The sequence below is a fragment of the Muntiacus reevesi genome, chromosome 5, assembly GCF_963930625.1.
Source record: "Muntiacus reevesi chromosome 5, mMunRee1.1, whole genome shotgun sequence".
Classification (NCBI taxonomy): Eukaryota; Metazoa; Chordata; class Mammalia; order Artiodactyla; family Cervidae; genus Muntiacus; species Muntiacus reevesi.
The window spans coordinates 116,410,908-116,424,977 of NC_089253.1; the positions used below are offsets into that span (position 1 = coordinate 116,410,908).

The window sequence follows — 14,070 nt, forward strand, 5'->3', positions numbered from 1 at the left end:
AAATCTATCACTCCTTCCACTTTTTATCCTTCTATTTGCCATGAAGTGGTAGGAATGGATGCCATGATCTTAGTTCTTAGAATGTTGAGTTTTAAGCCAGCTTTGTCATTCTCCTCTTTCACCCTTATCAAGAGACTCTTTAGTTCCTCTTCACTTTCTGCCATCAGAGTGGTATCATCTGCATCCCTGAGGTTGTCGCTATTCTCCTGGCAATCTTGACTGCAGCTTGTGATTTATCTAGCATGGCATTTCACACGACACACTCCACATATAAGTAAAATAAGCAGGGTAACAATATACAGCCTTGTCATACTCCTGCCCCAATTTTGAACCAGTCAGGTCTTACCTCCTGGTCTGGTAAGTGGTCCAGTACTCCTATCTCTTAGAATTTTCCAGTTTGTTGTGATCCACAAGTCAAAAGCTTTAACATAGTCAATGAAGCAGAAGTAGATGTTTTACTGGAACTTCCTTGCTTTTTCCATGATCCAATCAAAGTTGGCAATTTGATCTCTGGTTCCTCTGATTTTTCTGAACACAGCTAGTACCTCTGGAAGTTTTCAGTTCATGTACTGCTGAAGCCTATCTGGAAGGATTTTGAGCATAACCTTGCTAGCATACAAAATGAGCACAGTTGTATGGTAGTATGAACATTCTTTAGCACTGACCTTCTTTGTGATTGGAATGGAAAGTGAACTTTTCCAGTCCTGTGGCCACTGCTGAGTTTTCCAAATTTGCTGACACACTGAGTGTAGCACTTTAACAGCATCATCTTTTAGGATGTGAAATAGCTCAGCTGGAATTCTGTCACCTCCACTAGCTTTATTCACAGTGATGCTTCCTAAGGTCCACTTGACTTCACACTCCAGGATGTCCAGCTCCAGGTGAGTGACCATACCACTGTGATTATCTGGGTTATTAAGACCTTTTTTGTATAGTTCTGTGCATTCTAACCCCCTCTTCTTAATCTCTTCTGCTTCCCTTAGGTCCTCACCATATCTGTCCTTTATCATGTCCATCCTTGCATGAGATGTTCTCTTGATATCTCCAATTTTCTTGAAGAAATCTCTAGTCTTTCCCAACTTAGCACCTCTTTAAGGTCAGCAGAACTTTGCCTTATGCATAAAAGATACCTGTTCAATATAAATATTTTAAAGCAATGTTTTCCCACATTAAGTATAAAAAAATTTTACTTTTTAAAAGAAAAATTGCTTTTAATCCTAAAATGTACTTTTCTTAACTCTCAGTAAAGATTTTGCTGTAGCTAACAGTTATTGACAGAAAGGCAGTCCACCATTTACTTTCAGTCTGGTCCCTAAACAAACTTAATCAGAAGTGAGTATCACTGAGAATTTATTCAAATAGTAACTTCCTCGTGCTGGTGGTTTAGTCACTAACTCGTGTCCGACTCTTGTGACCCCTTGGACTGTAGCCTGCCAGGCACCTCTGTCCATGGGGTTCTCCAGACAAGAATACTGGAGTGAGTGGCCATTTCCTTCTCCAGGTTATCTTCCCAACCCAGGAATCGAACCTAGGTTTCCTGCATTTCAGACAAATTCTTTACTGACTGAGCTATGCGGGAAGCCTAATTTCCTTGAAGCTTTATGAATTAAAAATATTAAAATGAATATTTTAGATCTTGACTTACCTTTGATGCACTTCTTTCTACTGGTTTGTGATTCTGTGTTATATAACCTAACAAAGCCTTCTTCATTGGCAACTGCTAGTATATGCTCCATATTGGGAGCTACATAAGAAATAAAGAATAAAATAAAGAGTAAGAAAAAATGTTAAAGCTGAGTTTAAAGTCATATATATAAATATAAACAACATAATATACATTAATTGAAAACTACAAGGTAAACACAAAGAACCTGTTTGGAAAAAGGCAAGACAATTCTACCCATATAGCATCTGGTATGGTAGAGGTTTTTCTGAGTTTAAAATGGCTTAAAATTTGCCGTAATATCTAATTTAGTAAGTGACTAAAAAACACCAATCTTCAGATAATCTCTTATTTAAAGGAGAGCTAAATCAAGAGTGATCCTGAACAAAACAAGAGTAATACTGGCCAACGGCAAAAAAAAAAAAAAAGAAAAAAAAAGGAGGGGAGCATATGATATATAGGCCTCCAGCAGGCTGACCCTATTAAATTAATATCCTTTTTCCTCAACTTCTCCTCTCTTAAACTTTTAACAGCAGGGACAAGTACTTCTACTTCTGTGAATATGCTCCCCAATGCACTGCAGAAGTGATAGATTCAATGAGATCAAAATGATGGCTGAACCTCTGTAACCCTTTCCTGACATCAGATAAAAACAAACAAACTAAAAACGATGCTTTAAGAATCTCATGCTTTAGCAGAAATATATAACTATACACAGAGATTAAGAAAAGTATATTTTATAAATGAGAAGAGAGGAGATAGAAAAACTCTACCATCTAATTTACTTTTTGTTAAAAGACAGACAGCCTAGGATATTTTCCCTCTAAAGAGTGAACCAGATCATTTCTGACCAAGCCTCAGTTATTCAGTAATTCTCTTACTGGAAGAGAAGGTGCATCCAAAAGGAGGAACTGGGGTTCCTGTTTCTCCATAAGAAGTATGCTCATCATTATAGTTGCACTGATAGCCAGTGAGCAGGGACTGTAGCGGGTACTGTGAAGACCATCCTAAAGGAAGACAAAATTCCTTATAGATTCCAATATATCATCACATTTCAGTACTTCTAACACATGCAGAGGCAAAAGTTCATTTTTAAAAGTTTCATATACTTTACTATAGATCTATTCACTATAAATGGCCCTCTGGAATACAGTTTCAGGGATTTTCCTAAGTGGTCCTAAGGAAAAAATGAAAGAGCACTCTCAACTTCCGGTGAGATACAGCTGTGGGCTTACCATCTTAAATGAAGCCTTTTGCTAACGTATATAAGACGACAAGACACCAGTGGCCTTTGTATGTTACCCCTTCCCCCATCCTTTGATGACAACCACGAAAAATAACCACAAAGACTACCACAACCATTAAGACAGCCATTCTTTTTTTTTTTTCCATTTATTTTTATTAGTTGGAGGCTAATTACTTTACAATATTGTAGTGGTTTTTGCCATACACTGACATGAATCAGCCATGGATTTACATGTGTTCCTCATCCTGAACCCCCATCCCATCCCTCTGGGTCTTCCCAGCGCACCAGCCCTGAGCACTTGCCTCATGCATCCAACCTGGACTGGCGATCTGTTTCACACTTGATAATATACATGTTTCGATGCTATTCTCTCAGATCATCCCACCCTCGCTTTCTCTCACAGAGTCCAAAAGTCTGTTCTATCCATCTGTGTCTCTTTTTCTGTCTTGCATACAGGGTTATCGTTACCGTCTTTCTAAATTCCATATATATGCGTTAGTATACTGTATTGGTGTTTTTCTTTCTGGCTTTCTTCACTCTGTATAATGGGCTCCAGTTTCATCCATCTCATTAGAACTGATTCAAATGAATTCTTTTTAATGGCTGAGTAATATTCCATTGTGTTTATGTACCATAGCTTCCTTATCCATTTGTCTGCTGATGGGCATCTAGGTTGCTTCCATGTCCTGGCTATTATAAACACCGCTGCGATGAACATTAGGGTACACGTGTCTTTTTCAGATCTGGTTTCCTTGGTGTGTATGCCCAGGAGTTGGATTGCTGGGTCATATGGCAGTTCTATTTCCAGTTTTTTAAGAAATCTCCACACTGTTCTCCATAGTGACTGTACTAGTTTGCATTCCCACCAACAGTGTAAGAGGGTTCCCTTTTCTCCACACCCTCTCCAGCATTTATTGCTTGTAGACTTTTGGATAGCAGTCATCCTGACTGGTGTGTAATGGTACCTCATTGTGGTTTTGATCTGCATTTCTCTGATAATGAGTGATGTGGAGCATCTTTTCATGTGTTTGTTAGCCATCTGTATGTCTTCTTTGGAGAAATGTCTGTTTAGTTCTTTGGCCCATTTTTTGATTGGGTCATTTATTTTTCTGGAATTGAGCTTCAGGAGTTGCTTGTATATTTTTGAGATTGATCCTTCGTTTGCTCTTATTTTCTCCCATTCTAAAGGCTGTCTTTTCACCTTGTTTATGGTTTCCTTTGTTGTGCAAAAGCTTTTAAGTTTCATTAGGTCCCATTTATTTTTGCTTTTACTTCCAATATTCTGGGAGGTAGGTCATAGAGGATCCTGCTGTGATTTATGTTGGACAATGTTTTGCCTATGTTCTCCTCTAGGAGTTTTATAGTTTCTGTTCTTACATTTAGATCTTTAATCCATTTTGAGTTTATTTTTGTGTATGGTGTTAAAAAGTGTTCTAGTTTCATTCTTTTACAAGTGGTTGACCAGAAGACAGCCATTCTTATCAAGTAAAATTCTATGTTTTTTAGAGTTCTAAACCATTACTGCAAACTTAAGTTACTAGCAACACCACACATAATCCAATGGTTGGAGTCAAAGGAAATAATGTATTAGGTTGGCCAAAAAGTTCGTTTGGGTTTCTGGTAAGGTGGTGTGGAAAAATCCAAATGAACTTTTTGGCCAATCCACAATGTCAATGCACCTACCGTAGCCACTAACATCAGTTCAGTTCAGTCGCTCAGTTGTGTCCGATTCTTTGTGACCCCATAGACTGCAGCACGCCAAGCCTCCCTGTCCATCACCATCTCCCAGAGTTTACTCAAACTCATGTCAATTGAGTTGGTGATGCCATCCAACCATCTCATCTTCTGTCGTCCCTTCTCTTCCTGCCTTCAATCTTTTGCAGCATCAGGGTCTTTTCAAATGAGTCTGCTCTTCGCAACAAGTGGCCAAAGTATTGGAGTTTCAGCTTCAGCATCAGGCCTTCCAATGAATATTCAGGACTGATTTATTTTAGGATTGACTGGTTGGATCTCCTTGCAGTCCAAGGGACTCTCAAGAGTCTTCTCCAACACCACAGTTCAAAAGCATCAATTCTTTGGTGCTCAGCTTTCTTTAGAGTCCAACTCTTACATCCACACATGACTACTGGAAAAACCATAGCCTTGACTAGACAGACCTTTGCTGGCAAAGTAATGTCTCTGCTTTTTAATATGCTGTCTAAGTTGGTCATAACTTTTCTTCCAAGGAGCAAGCATCTTTTAATTTCATAGCTGCAATCACCATCTGCAGTGATTTTGGAGCCCCCCAAAATAAAGACTGTCACTGTTTCCCCATCAATTTGCCATGAAGTGATGGGACCAGATGCCATGATCTTAGTTTTCTGAATGTTGAGCTTTAAAGCCACCTTTTTGACTCTCCTCTTTCACTTTCATCAAGAGGCTCTGTAGTAGTTCTTCGCTTTCTGCCATAAGAGTGGTGTCATCTGCTTATCTGAGGTTACTAATATTTCTCCTGGCAATCCTGATTACAGCTTGTGCTTCATCTAGTCCAGCATTTCTCATGATATACTCTGCATATAAGTTAAATAAGCAGGGTGACAACATGCAGCCTTGACATACTCCTTTCCCTGTTTGGAACCAGTCTGTTGTTCCATGTCCAGTTCTAACTGTTGCTTCTTGACCTGCATACAGATTTCTCAGGAGGCAGGTCAGGTGGTCTGGTATTCCCATTTCTTGAAGAATTTTCCACAGTCTGTTGTGATCCACACAGTCAAAGGCTTTGACATAGTCAATAAAGCAGAAGTAGATGTTTTTCTGGAACTCTTTCACTTTTTTGATGATCCAATGGATGTTGGATCATCCAATGGATGTTGATCCAATGGATCCAATGGATTTGATCTCTGGTTCCTCTGCCTTTTCTAAATCCAGCTTGAGCATCTGGAAGTTCATGGTTCACGTACTGTTGAATCCTGGCTTGGAGAATTTTGAGCATTACTTTGCCAGCATGTGAGATGAGTGCAACTGTGTGATAGTTTGAGCATTCTTTGGCACTGCCTTTCTTTGGGATTGAAATGAAAACTGACCTTTTCCAGTCCTGTGGCCACTGCTGAGTTTTCCAACTTTACTGGCATATTGAGTGCAGCACTTTCACAGCTTTCATCATCTTTTAGGATTTGAAATAGCTCAACTGGAATTCCACCACCTCCACTAGCTTTGTTTGTACTGATGCTTCCTAAGGCCCACTTGACTTCACATTCCAAGATATCTGGCTCTAGGTGAGTGATCACACCATCGTGATTATCTGAGTCGTGAAGATCTTTTTTGTACAGTTCTTCTGTGTATTTGTGTCACCTCTTCTTAGTATCTTCTGTTTCTGTTAGGTTCATGCCACTAATATATTCACAAGTAAATATTAGTTCTTATACTCTCTTTCCTTTCCAGCACTGAAATTCTAGGATTCTAAAATGTTAACAGCAACAAGTCATAGTATCTTAAAGTTTATTACAGCAATTTTAAGCCCTGAATAGTAGTAGTAGGTAGAGTCTGGAATTCTTTAAAGAAGATGAAATCAAACACAAGTTTTGAAAGGAGAGTGAGTATTCACTGAATATATGAGAGGAAGAAATTCAGAGTGGAGGGAATGCTTACTCTGCTTGGGTCAGAGACCTGGTGTATACTATGGTCCTAAAATAGTAAACCATCTACAGGGTTTTGTTTTACCATTTTGCTATGTAGGTTAACATATTTTAAATATATAAAATATTCATTTAGTATACAGTTATTGAGAACCAAACAGTAAGCATTAGAGGAAACAATGAAGTTACAATCTAGAGAACTGTCTAAATAATTAAGAAACTCACTCATATTTTAGAGTACTCTCAATTCTTACTTTTGGTGATATAAAAAATGTCATTTGGAGAAGACATCTTAGCCTGATATAATGTCACACAAATCTAGTTCTGCAGGTTCACAGAAATAACCTGAAGGAATACAAAGGAGGCATAGAAATTCAACTCAGATTTAGTCATTACTCCTGGGGGTATTACCTTAAGGGCAGATATCATTGTAAACAAGCCATTAAAGACCACTAAAAGAATAATATGAATACAATAATTAGTTATGTTGCAGAGTTCACAAATATCCATCTACAGACAGAAAGGCAGTCCTTAAAAGCCTCTGTTCTAAAACTATACTAATATAGTTTTTTACAGAGTAAGATAAGGTGATCAAAAAAATGACTTTTCAAACTTAAAGTCAAATTACATTAGGACAAATCTGTGGGAAAAATGAAGTGGAGATATATTCAAGGGAAAAAAACAACTGTGTAGACTATCTAGCAATTTATACTTTAAAAAATGGTTGATGTGATTATTAAATCATTACTATAGTATTTATAGTCTATTAGACACATTTTAAAGACTGAGGCAGCATTTTCATTTAAGAAGGTAAACACAATATTGTCAGAAATGATATATCCTTTGCACCTGTTTAAACTTCTGACGAAAACTTCAAGATATCAATTAAAAAATACACAGAAGAGTAATCAGCTTTCACTTTAGAAAGATCATTGGCAGAAATATGGAAAATAAAGTGGAAAGAGGGAAACTAAGAGGCCATTCAGGAAACTTGTTATAGTCAAGACAAGAAAGTATAAAGGCCGAACCTAGGGAAACAGAGTGGTAAACATAACATAGATCCAAAATATGTGAAGAGGCAAAATCAGTGAAGACACAGAGGAAGAAGGATTCAAGAGATTTTAAGGGAACTTCTCTGAAAGGGTATCTTGAGGAAAATGGAAGAATTCTGATTAACTTTCAGGTTTCTGACTGTGAAGACCAGTTTAAAATAATGAGACCATTTTCTTAAATAGGTAATATAGCAGGTTAGGGACAAAAGTGAGTTTGGTTTTGGTACATGAGTTTGAGATGTTTCTGGGACTGACCACCTGGATGAAGATGCTGATACACCTCTCATAAAAATAGATGTAAAGGGAACAGAAGGTTGCAGATAGTAGTGGAAGATATCCTGGTTACAGCTATGATCACCCATGGGAGTTGGTAGAAACAGAAAAGGGGGCCTAGGATAGATCATGGAAGGAGAAAGATGGTCCTACAAAGTTTGGGGCATGATGTAAAACAATGAATGAATTTCAGTGCCTAAACACAAAACAATGAAAGAGTATTTGGGGGCTTGGTGTGGGCTGTCTCAAAACATACCATAACAGCATATTGATTATTTTGAATGAAGTTGCTTGAGAAGCAGCTGATGCAAGAAGGAAACCCTGACCTTCCTGTCTCTCTGAAAAGCAGGAAATAAATCTCTCCTATGAAAGGTGAACTCCTTGCAACTGGAGGTAGAAGGTCACCCTTATCCAACAGAGAGGAAATTCAGAGCCAAGAAGCCTGTGTAAACAAACCTTGTAACATCTTTTAATTTACTACCCCAAGCCCAAACTCTGTTTAGATTCCTTACTAATTACGTATCCCAAACTTAAGTTTCTTTGTCCTGTCAATTCCTCACAAATTTATTGCCTTTTTTTTTTTGGTCTGAAAAGTATAAAAGCTGCCTGCTTTGGCCACTTCTTAGGTACCATTTCTATGAGATCTCTATGCGCATGAATTAAAATTTGTTTTCCTTCTGCTAATCTCTCATGTCTACTTTTGTTATTAGTCCAGCCATACACCCAACCAGGGTAGAGGGTAAAATTTACCCTTCCCGGAAAAATATTTATCAGAGAAAAAAGAAAGTTGACAGACAGAATGTAGAGTTAAGAGAAGAATCTGTTTCAAAAGAAAGACTACATAGCTTGCTCCAGGTCACACAGACAAGTAAGGAGTGAAGGTGAAATCAGTCAGGAAGACAGAGCTCTTAACTACCATGCTATACTGACATTAATGACACAAAGGATACAGAAGTTAGTAAAGCAAGGTCACAGCAGAGACAGAAAGCAGAGACTTTGAGAGTATAATTTAAAGACTGTCTAAGAGATAAGGATGGTAGAGTTTTAGATTGGAGGAAGGAAGTTGAGGGGCTGCTCCCCAGTTGTCTCAATATCTTTTTCCAAGACCTATGCCTTAAATATAAAAAGCTCACTTCTCACATTTTGTTTTCCACACGGTTTCTAGGGGGAAAGAAGACCTTGTTCATCTTTAAATGAATGAGATTTCATTTGCAGCCAAGCTTAGTTTGGGTGGTAACTCCCTTATCAAAAACTTAACAGAAAGTTTCAGGTTGATGACACTCAAACCTAAAGCCCCAAATTCTTATTGCCAATGTTTTAACCTAAGGAACTTCAAGAAATGGAAAAAATAAATTGGAAGCCTATATACTAACATGGAAGTATTTCCAAGTTCTATCGTAAAAGCAAAGAGATAAAACACTTTATAGAAATCTATAAATAACAATAATTCCTACTTCTGGCATTGACAAACATTTTGGAATAAAATATTTCAATCTATTAATAGTGATCATTTGTGGGAAATGTGCTTACGGGCATTTTTCAGTGTATCACTACGAATTTTTATACCCTTGAATTAATCAGGAAGAAAAAATTCTGACCATGCTAGAAGCAGATGTTCTGTTCTCTCTGCCTGACTGAGTTCTTTTTAAGAGCCGATCCTATTCTCTGGTGTATACAGCAAACGTTAGGGCTCACTAAGTTTCCAGTACAAATGAATGAATTAATCAATGAGCACAACCCTTGATGATCTCACACAGCTGTTCGTTCAGAAAGCCACACACACTCAAATGCACGCGTTTTCCAGTTAACGTGCAAAACAGACATAAACCGTAATGGAGGTCAGTTAACTCAACGTCCCTCCCTCCCTCAGCCTACACGACTGAAAAATGTCTCCATTACGACGAAAAGTATCTCGAGGGCACCAAAGTGCGGCTTTCTTCAGTATTCCGAGCTAGCACGAACTCAATTCTGGCTGGGGGAGAACTCGGCGGCTGGGAAACTGAACTGAAATCGGCATTGGTCCGAGGAGTTGTTCTGGGGGAGGTGAATCCCGCCGGCAAGAGACAGCGGTTAGGGCCGTTACTCACCATTTCTCGGGATGCCAAACTGGGGCTGGCGGAGCACCGAATTGAAGAGCATCTGGGACGGAGGAAAACACTCAACTGAGGAAAAAGTCGTGGAAATGCCTCCAGATTCAGCGGAAACTGTATCTTGCGCCCCTTAGACCACGACTAGTTATTGCCTCCAACTCCCGCCACTGTAAGCCCCGGTCACCAAACTCCCCGCCAAACTGACGTCACGCCCTCTGATTGGCTCTCGCCGCGGCGTCCGGGCGCGTACGAGTCACTTCCCCCTTCGAAGCCCCGCCTCCTTCTCGCCCAGCCGCGGGAACCTGGCGTTCCAGAGCTCCCTGAGCGCCTGCGCGGGGGGCCGCAGGGGCGCTGGCGAACGGCGGGGAGCCCAGGGCGCATGCGTAACGCAGCTTGACAGCGCGCGGAGGAAAAATCCGCGAGAAGGTGGTGGAAGAAGATGGCGGTGGTGGGGCCGACTTTGCAATCTTTATGAATAGGCTAGTGGAGTAACTGTATGGGTCATGGCGTCAAACTCAACTAAGTCTTTTCTGGCAGATGCCGGCTATGGCGAACAAGAGCTGGATGCTAACTCTGCCCTTATGGAGTTAGACAAAGGTATTTCGAAAGAGCGGGCTGCGCGGGTGAAACGGGTGTGGGGCGAAGTGGCGCCACCAGGCGGTGGTAACCGCGCGAGAAACTGGGAAGGCGCATGCGCGGTGCGTCCTGGGCGGGGGCGGGGGGTGGGCACCTTTGCTGTTGGTGAGCCCAGGGCTTTTCGCGGCTTTGGGAGGCTGGCAGAAAGCGGCAGCGTTGCTTGGTTGGCCTTGTACAGCTGAAAAAGTAGAGAGCCCCCGCGAAAGGCTCGTTTGGACCACTTGAGGGTACATACAGCCCCGCGATTTCCCAAACAATTTCTGAAAGTGGTATATTGAAATTAGGAAATTATTTTTCAGTATGTGCAATTAAGACCAGGTCTTCACCAAGACTGCTGCATCTTGCACCGACTTTACAGCGATTAATTTGATTTCTGTAATTCTTACCTGCCGGTTACTAGGCAAGTCAGAAATAGGGCCAAGACATCCAAAAAGCATAGCCCCTTCTCATTCTCTGCTTCCCTGGTAGCTCAGCTGGTAAAGAATCCGCCTCCAATGCAGGAGAACCTGGTTCGATTCCTGACTCGGGAAGATCCGGTGGAGGAGGATCCACGCCAGTATTTTTGGGCTTCGCTTGTGGCTCAGGCTTAGTGTAATTAAAGCAGTGTACTTTAAGGGCAGGGTCAGATCAATGGAAAGATTAGAGAATCTGGATTTACTTGGGAACTTGTGTATGATAGATGATTTTCTTACTATGTTTCCTATATTTGGTAGTTTTAAAGGGAATATTTGAAGCCCATCGATAAAGTAGTGTTACTTCTTAGAAGCTACAATTAAGTTCTAAAAACACAGTAAGTGAGACATCATATATCCTTATTTTATCCATTAAGATACATATTTTTTCACGTGTTAACATCTCAAACTGAGAATCATCTTAAAAACCGGTAAAATAAAGTCTTGGTTATTATTTAATTGGGCTTTGTGGTTCAGCTGGTAAAGAATCCACCTGCAATGCGGGAGACCTGGGTTCAATCCCTGGGTTGGGAAGATCCCTTGAAGGGAAAGGCTACCCGTTCCACTATTCTGGCCTGGAGTATTCCCTGGACTGTATAGTCCTTGGAGTCGCAGTGTCGGACACGACTGAGCGACTTTCACACACATTCTGCAGATGAGTTCTATTTCCTTAAGGCAGTGAAGGGACGGGACAGGCTTGGTGTAGTAGTAGAAGCTTTGGATAGACTTTGAGTTGAATTCTAATTCCGCTAATTTTATGATCATGGACATGTCACTTAACCAAACCTAATCTTGTTTTTTTCCTCTGCAAAATGAGTAAAATACCATTAAGCTGGCAAGATTGTTGTAAATATTAAGTGATATAATGGTATGAGAAAAGTCCTTATTAAATGCAAAAGAAAAAAAAATGCAAAAGAGATTTGCCTTATCTTTTAGATAGGGATTTGGAAGGGCAGGTATTTCTTATTAGAGAACTCAAAGTATTACAATGAATCTTTTGTTTCAGTGTACTTATTTCTATTGAATGGGTATACAGTTAATTTTTGATTAACTGTAGCCAGTGTGTAGTATATTAAGAACAGGACTAGAGGTTAGAAGGATTTTTAAGTCCACTTGGAGCCACTTCCCAGCTCTCTGACTTGGACACTATGTTAACTTTTCTGGAACTTAAAAAAAATTTTTTTTTACCTTGTATACATTTAAAGTGCAGCTGGTCCAGATAAGAGTTTCTCAGACTTACAAACAAACAAACAAGCTTTTAACTTCTTTTGATCAACATGAAAATGTCATAACACTCCAATGAGATATTCCTTTGGTTGAGTCACAGTAGTACAAGTCCATCATCCAAGAAAATGATGTTGAGCTTTGCTTTCTCTTCAGAAAACTATAGGGCTTTTTCCTTCTGAAATAGAAAATCATAATATCAGATGTGTTTTTTAAACACTGCCATAACCTTTTCCTCTCCATTCTGTTAATTCCTTCCTTATTCCCAAATAAGAGTTGTGGGTCTACATATCTAATATTTCTACTAATTCTAAAAAGATTTTCTACCACTGTGGTCTGGGTGGACTCATCCCATAATGACAGTAGAGGAGTAGTGTAGAACAGAATTGGGATGGGACTCTGAAGAAATGAGAAATCTAGAATTGTTTAATACCTAAAAACTTGCAGTTGTGGTAAAAAAAATGTAACACAATTTTTCCTTCCCAAAAGTTGAAATAGGAATATTTTAGACCTGTAAGAAGTGTATAGATGGCTATTGAGTGTTTAACTGTAAACCAGGTGTCAGTCCTAGATCATGTTTAATCCTCCCAACAGTGCCTTGGGTGATGTAAGATGTTATTCCATTCCATAACATCTTACAGAAGAATGCAAATTAACATTTTGACCAACCCAGTATTTTACAGGTAGAAGTTGGTCTGGGGTTGCCTGAATGCATATATGCTCCACAGATACCAGCGGGGCTTCTGCTGTAGTGAAGAGGTGATTGTAATCATCCAGGGAAAAGAGAATAGTGGCTTGGGCCAGGGTGGTTACTGTGTGAAGCTGTGTGAAGTGCTGAGATTATGGATGTATTTTGAAGGTAGGGCCTACAAGATTGGCTAATGAATTAGTTGAGGATGTGAGAATAAGAGGTCGGGAGAAACTCAGAGGTTTCTTGGTTTTTTTTGGGTCAGAGCTATTGGAAGTATGTGTTGTCATTTACTGAGTGGATGATAATCAGATCATTGTGGGACTATTGAATTTGAGCTTTCTCTTAGGCATACAAATGGAGATGTTGGGTAGGCAGTTAGATATACAGATGTGATACTTGAACTCCATTATAAAGAAGTATCTGCAGCATGAGTGTCAAGAAACCCACTTGGGAAATGCTGCCATTTTATAACCTGTTATATGGTTATGACTGTTGCACTTTGTTCTGAGCATTTTGAGCAAGCAGACAATAAGGTATTTATTTCTGATCTCTCTAGGAATAAATGGATGCTCTTTTAAAGCTGACTGAAGTCCATTTGTTTAGGATGTAGTTAGTAACACAGGAAAATAATCATTCATATGATAGTCATTAATTCATTTAATAAACATTTACTAATCACCTGCATTGTGTTAGGCACTTAAACTTGGAGCTGTGTTAGTGGACAAAACAGCTTTAAGAACCTCACCTGAGGGAGAGAGGTTCAAGAAGGAGGGGACATGTATACCAATGGCTAATTCATGTTGATGCATAGTAGAAATCAAACCAGTTTTGTAAAGCAATTATCTTTCAATTAAAAATAAATAAGTTTTTTTAAAAAGACCAAAAAGTGGGCAGTGGCCCAATTTCTGGAAATCTCCTACCCTTACCCCAAGTAGTTGGACTAATCCTCCCACTCATTAGCCTACGAAATTACCCAGCCCAGAAAAACTAACCATGGCCACATTTTACGACCACAGCACTCGCCCTCTGTAGTGGCCCATGCTGTATCTGTGGAGTGTGTTTCTCTTTGAATAAATCCACTTCTTACCTATGGGAAGAAAAAGAAGCTCACCTAAGGAGTCAGATAGGA

At 39.6% G+C, this 14,070-nt stretch overlaps 2 protein-coding genes across 3 annotated transcripts in view; one reads left to right on the plus strand and one right to left on the minus strand.

Moving 5' to 3' along the window:
* The window catches only part of DTL (denticleless E3 ubiquitin protein ligase homolog), a 55,146-nt gene extending 45,036 nt beyond the window's left edge, over positions 1 to 10,110 (minus strand). For both annotated transcript variants that reach the window (XR_010663325.1, XM_065936252.1), the window contains exons 1-3: positions 9,936 to 10,110; positions 2,545 to 2,670; positions 1,646 to 1,744 (exon numbers count right to left, since the gene is read on the minus strand). Coding sequence is in view for 1 of the 2 variants with exons in the window: in XM_065936252.1 (XP_065792324.1) it covers positions 1,646 to 1,744; positions 2,545 to 2,670; positions 9,936 to 9,987 (277 nt within the window). In the remaining variant the exon portion in view is untranslated. The remainder of the gene's footprint in view (positions 1 to 1,645; positions 1,745 to 2,544; positions 2,671 to 9,935) is intronic.
* A 206-nt stretch (positions 10,111 to 10,316) lies between these two features.
* The window catches only part of INTS7 (integrator complex subunit 7), an 81,616-nt gene continuing 77,862 nt past the window's right edge, over positions 10,317 to 14,070 (plus strand). The window contains exon 1 of the mRNA XM_065936253.1: positions 10,317 to 10,535. Coding sequence (XP_065792325.1) covers positions 10,442 to 10,535 — 94 coding nt within the window. The 5' untranslated portion in view covers positions 10,317 to 10,441. The remainder of the gene's footprint in view (positions 10,536 to 14,070) is intronic.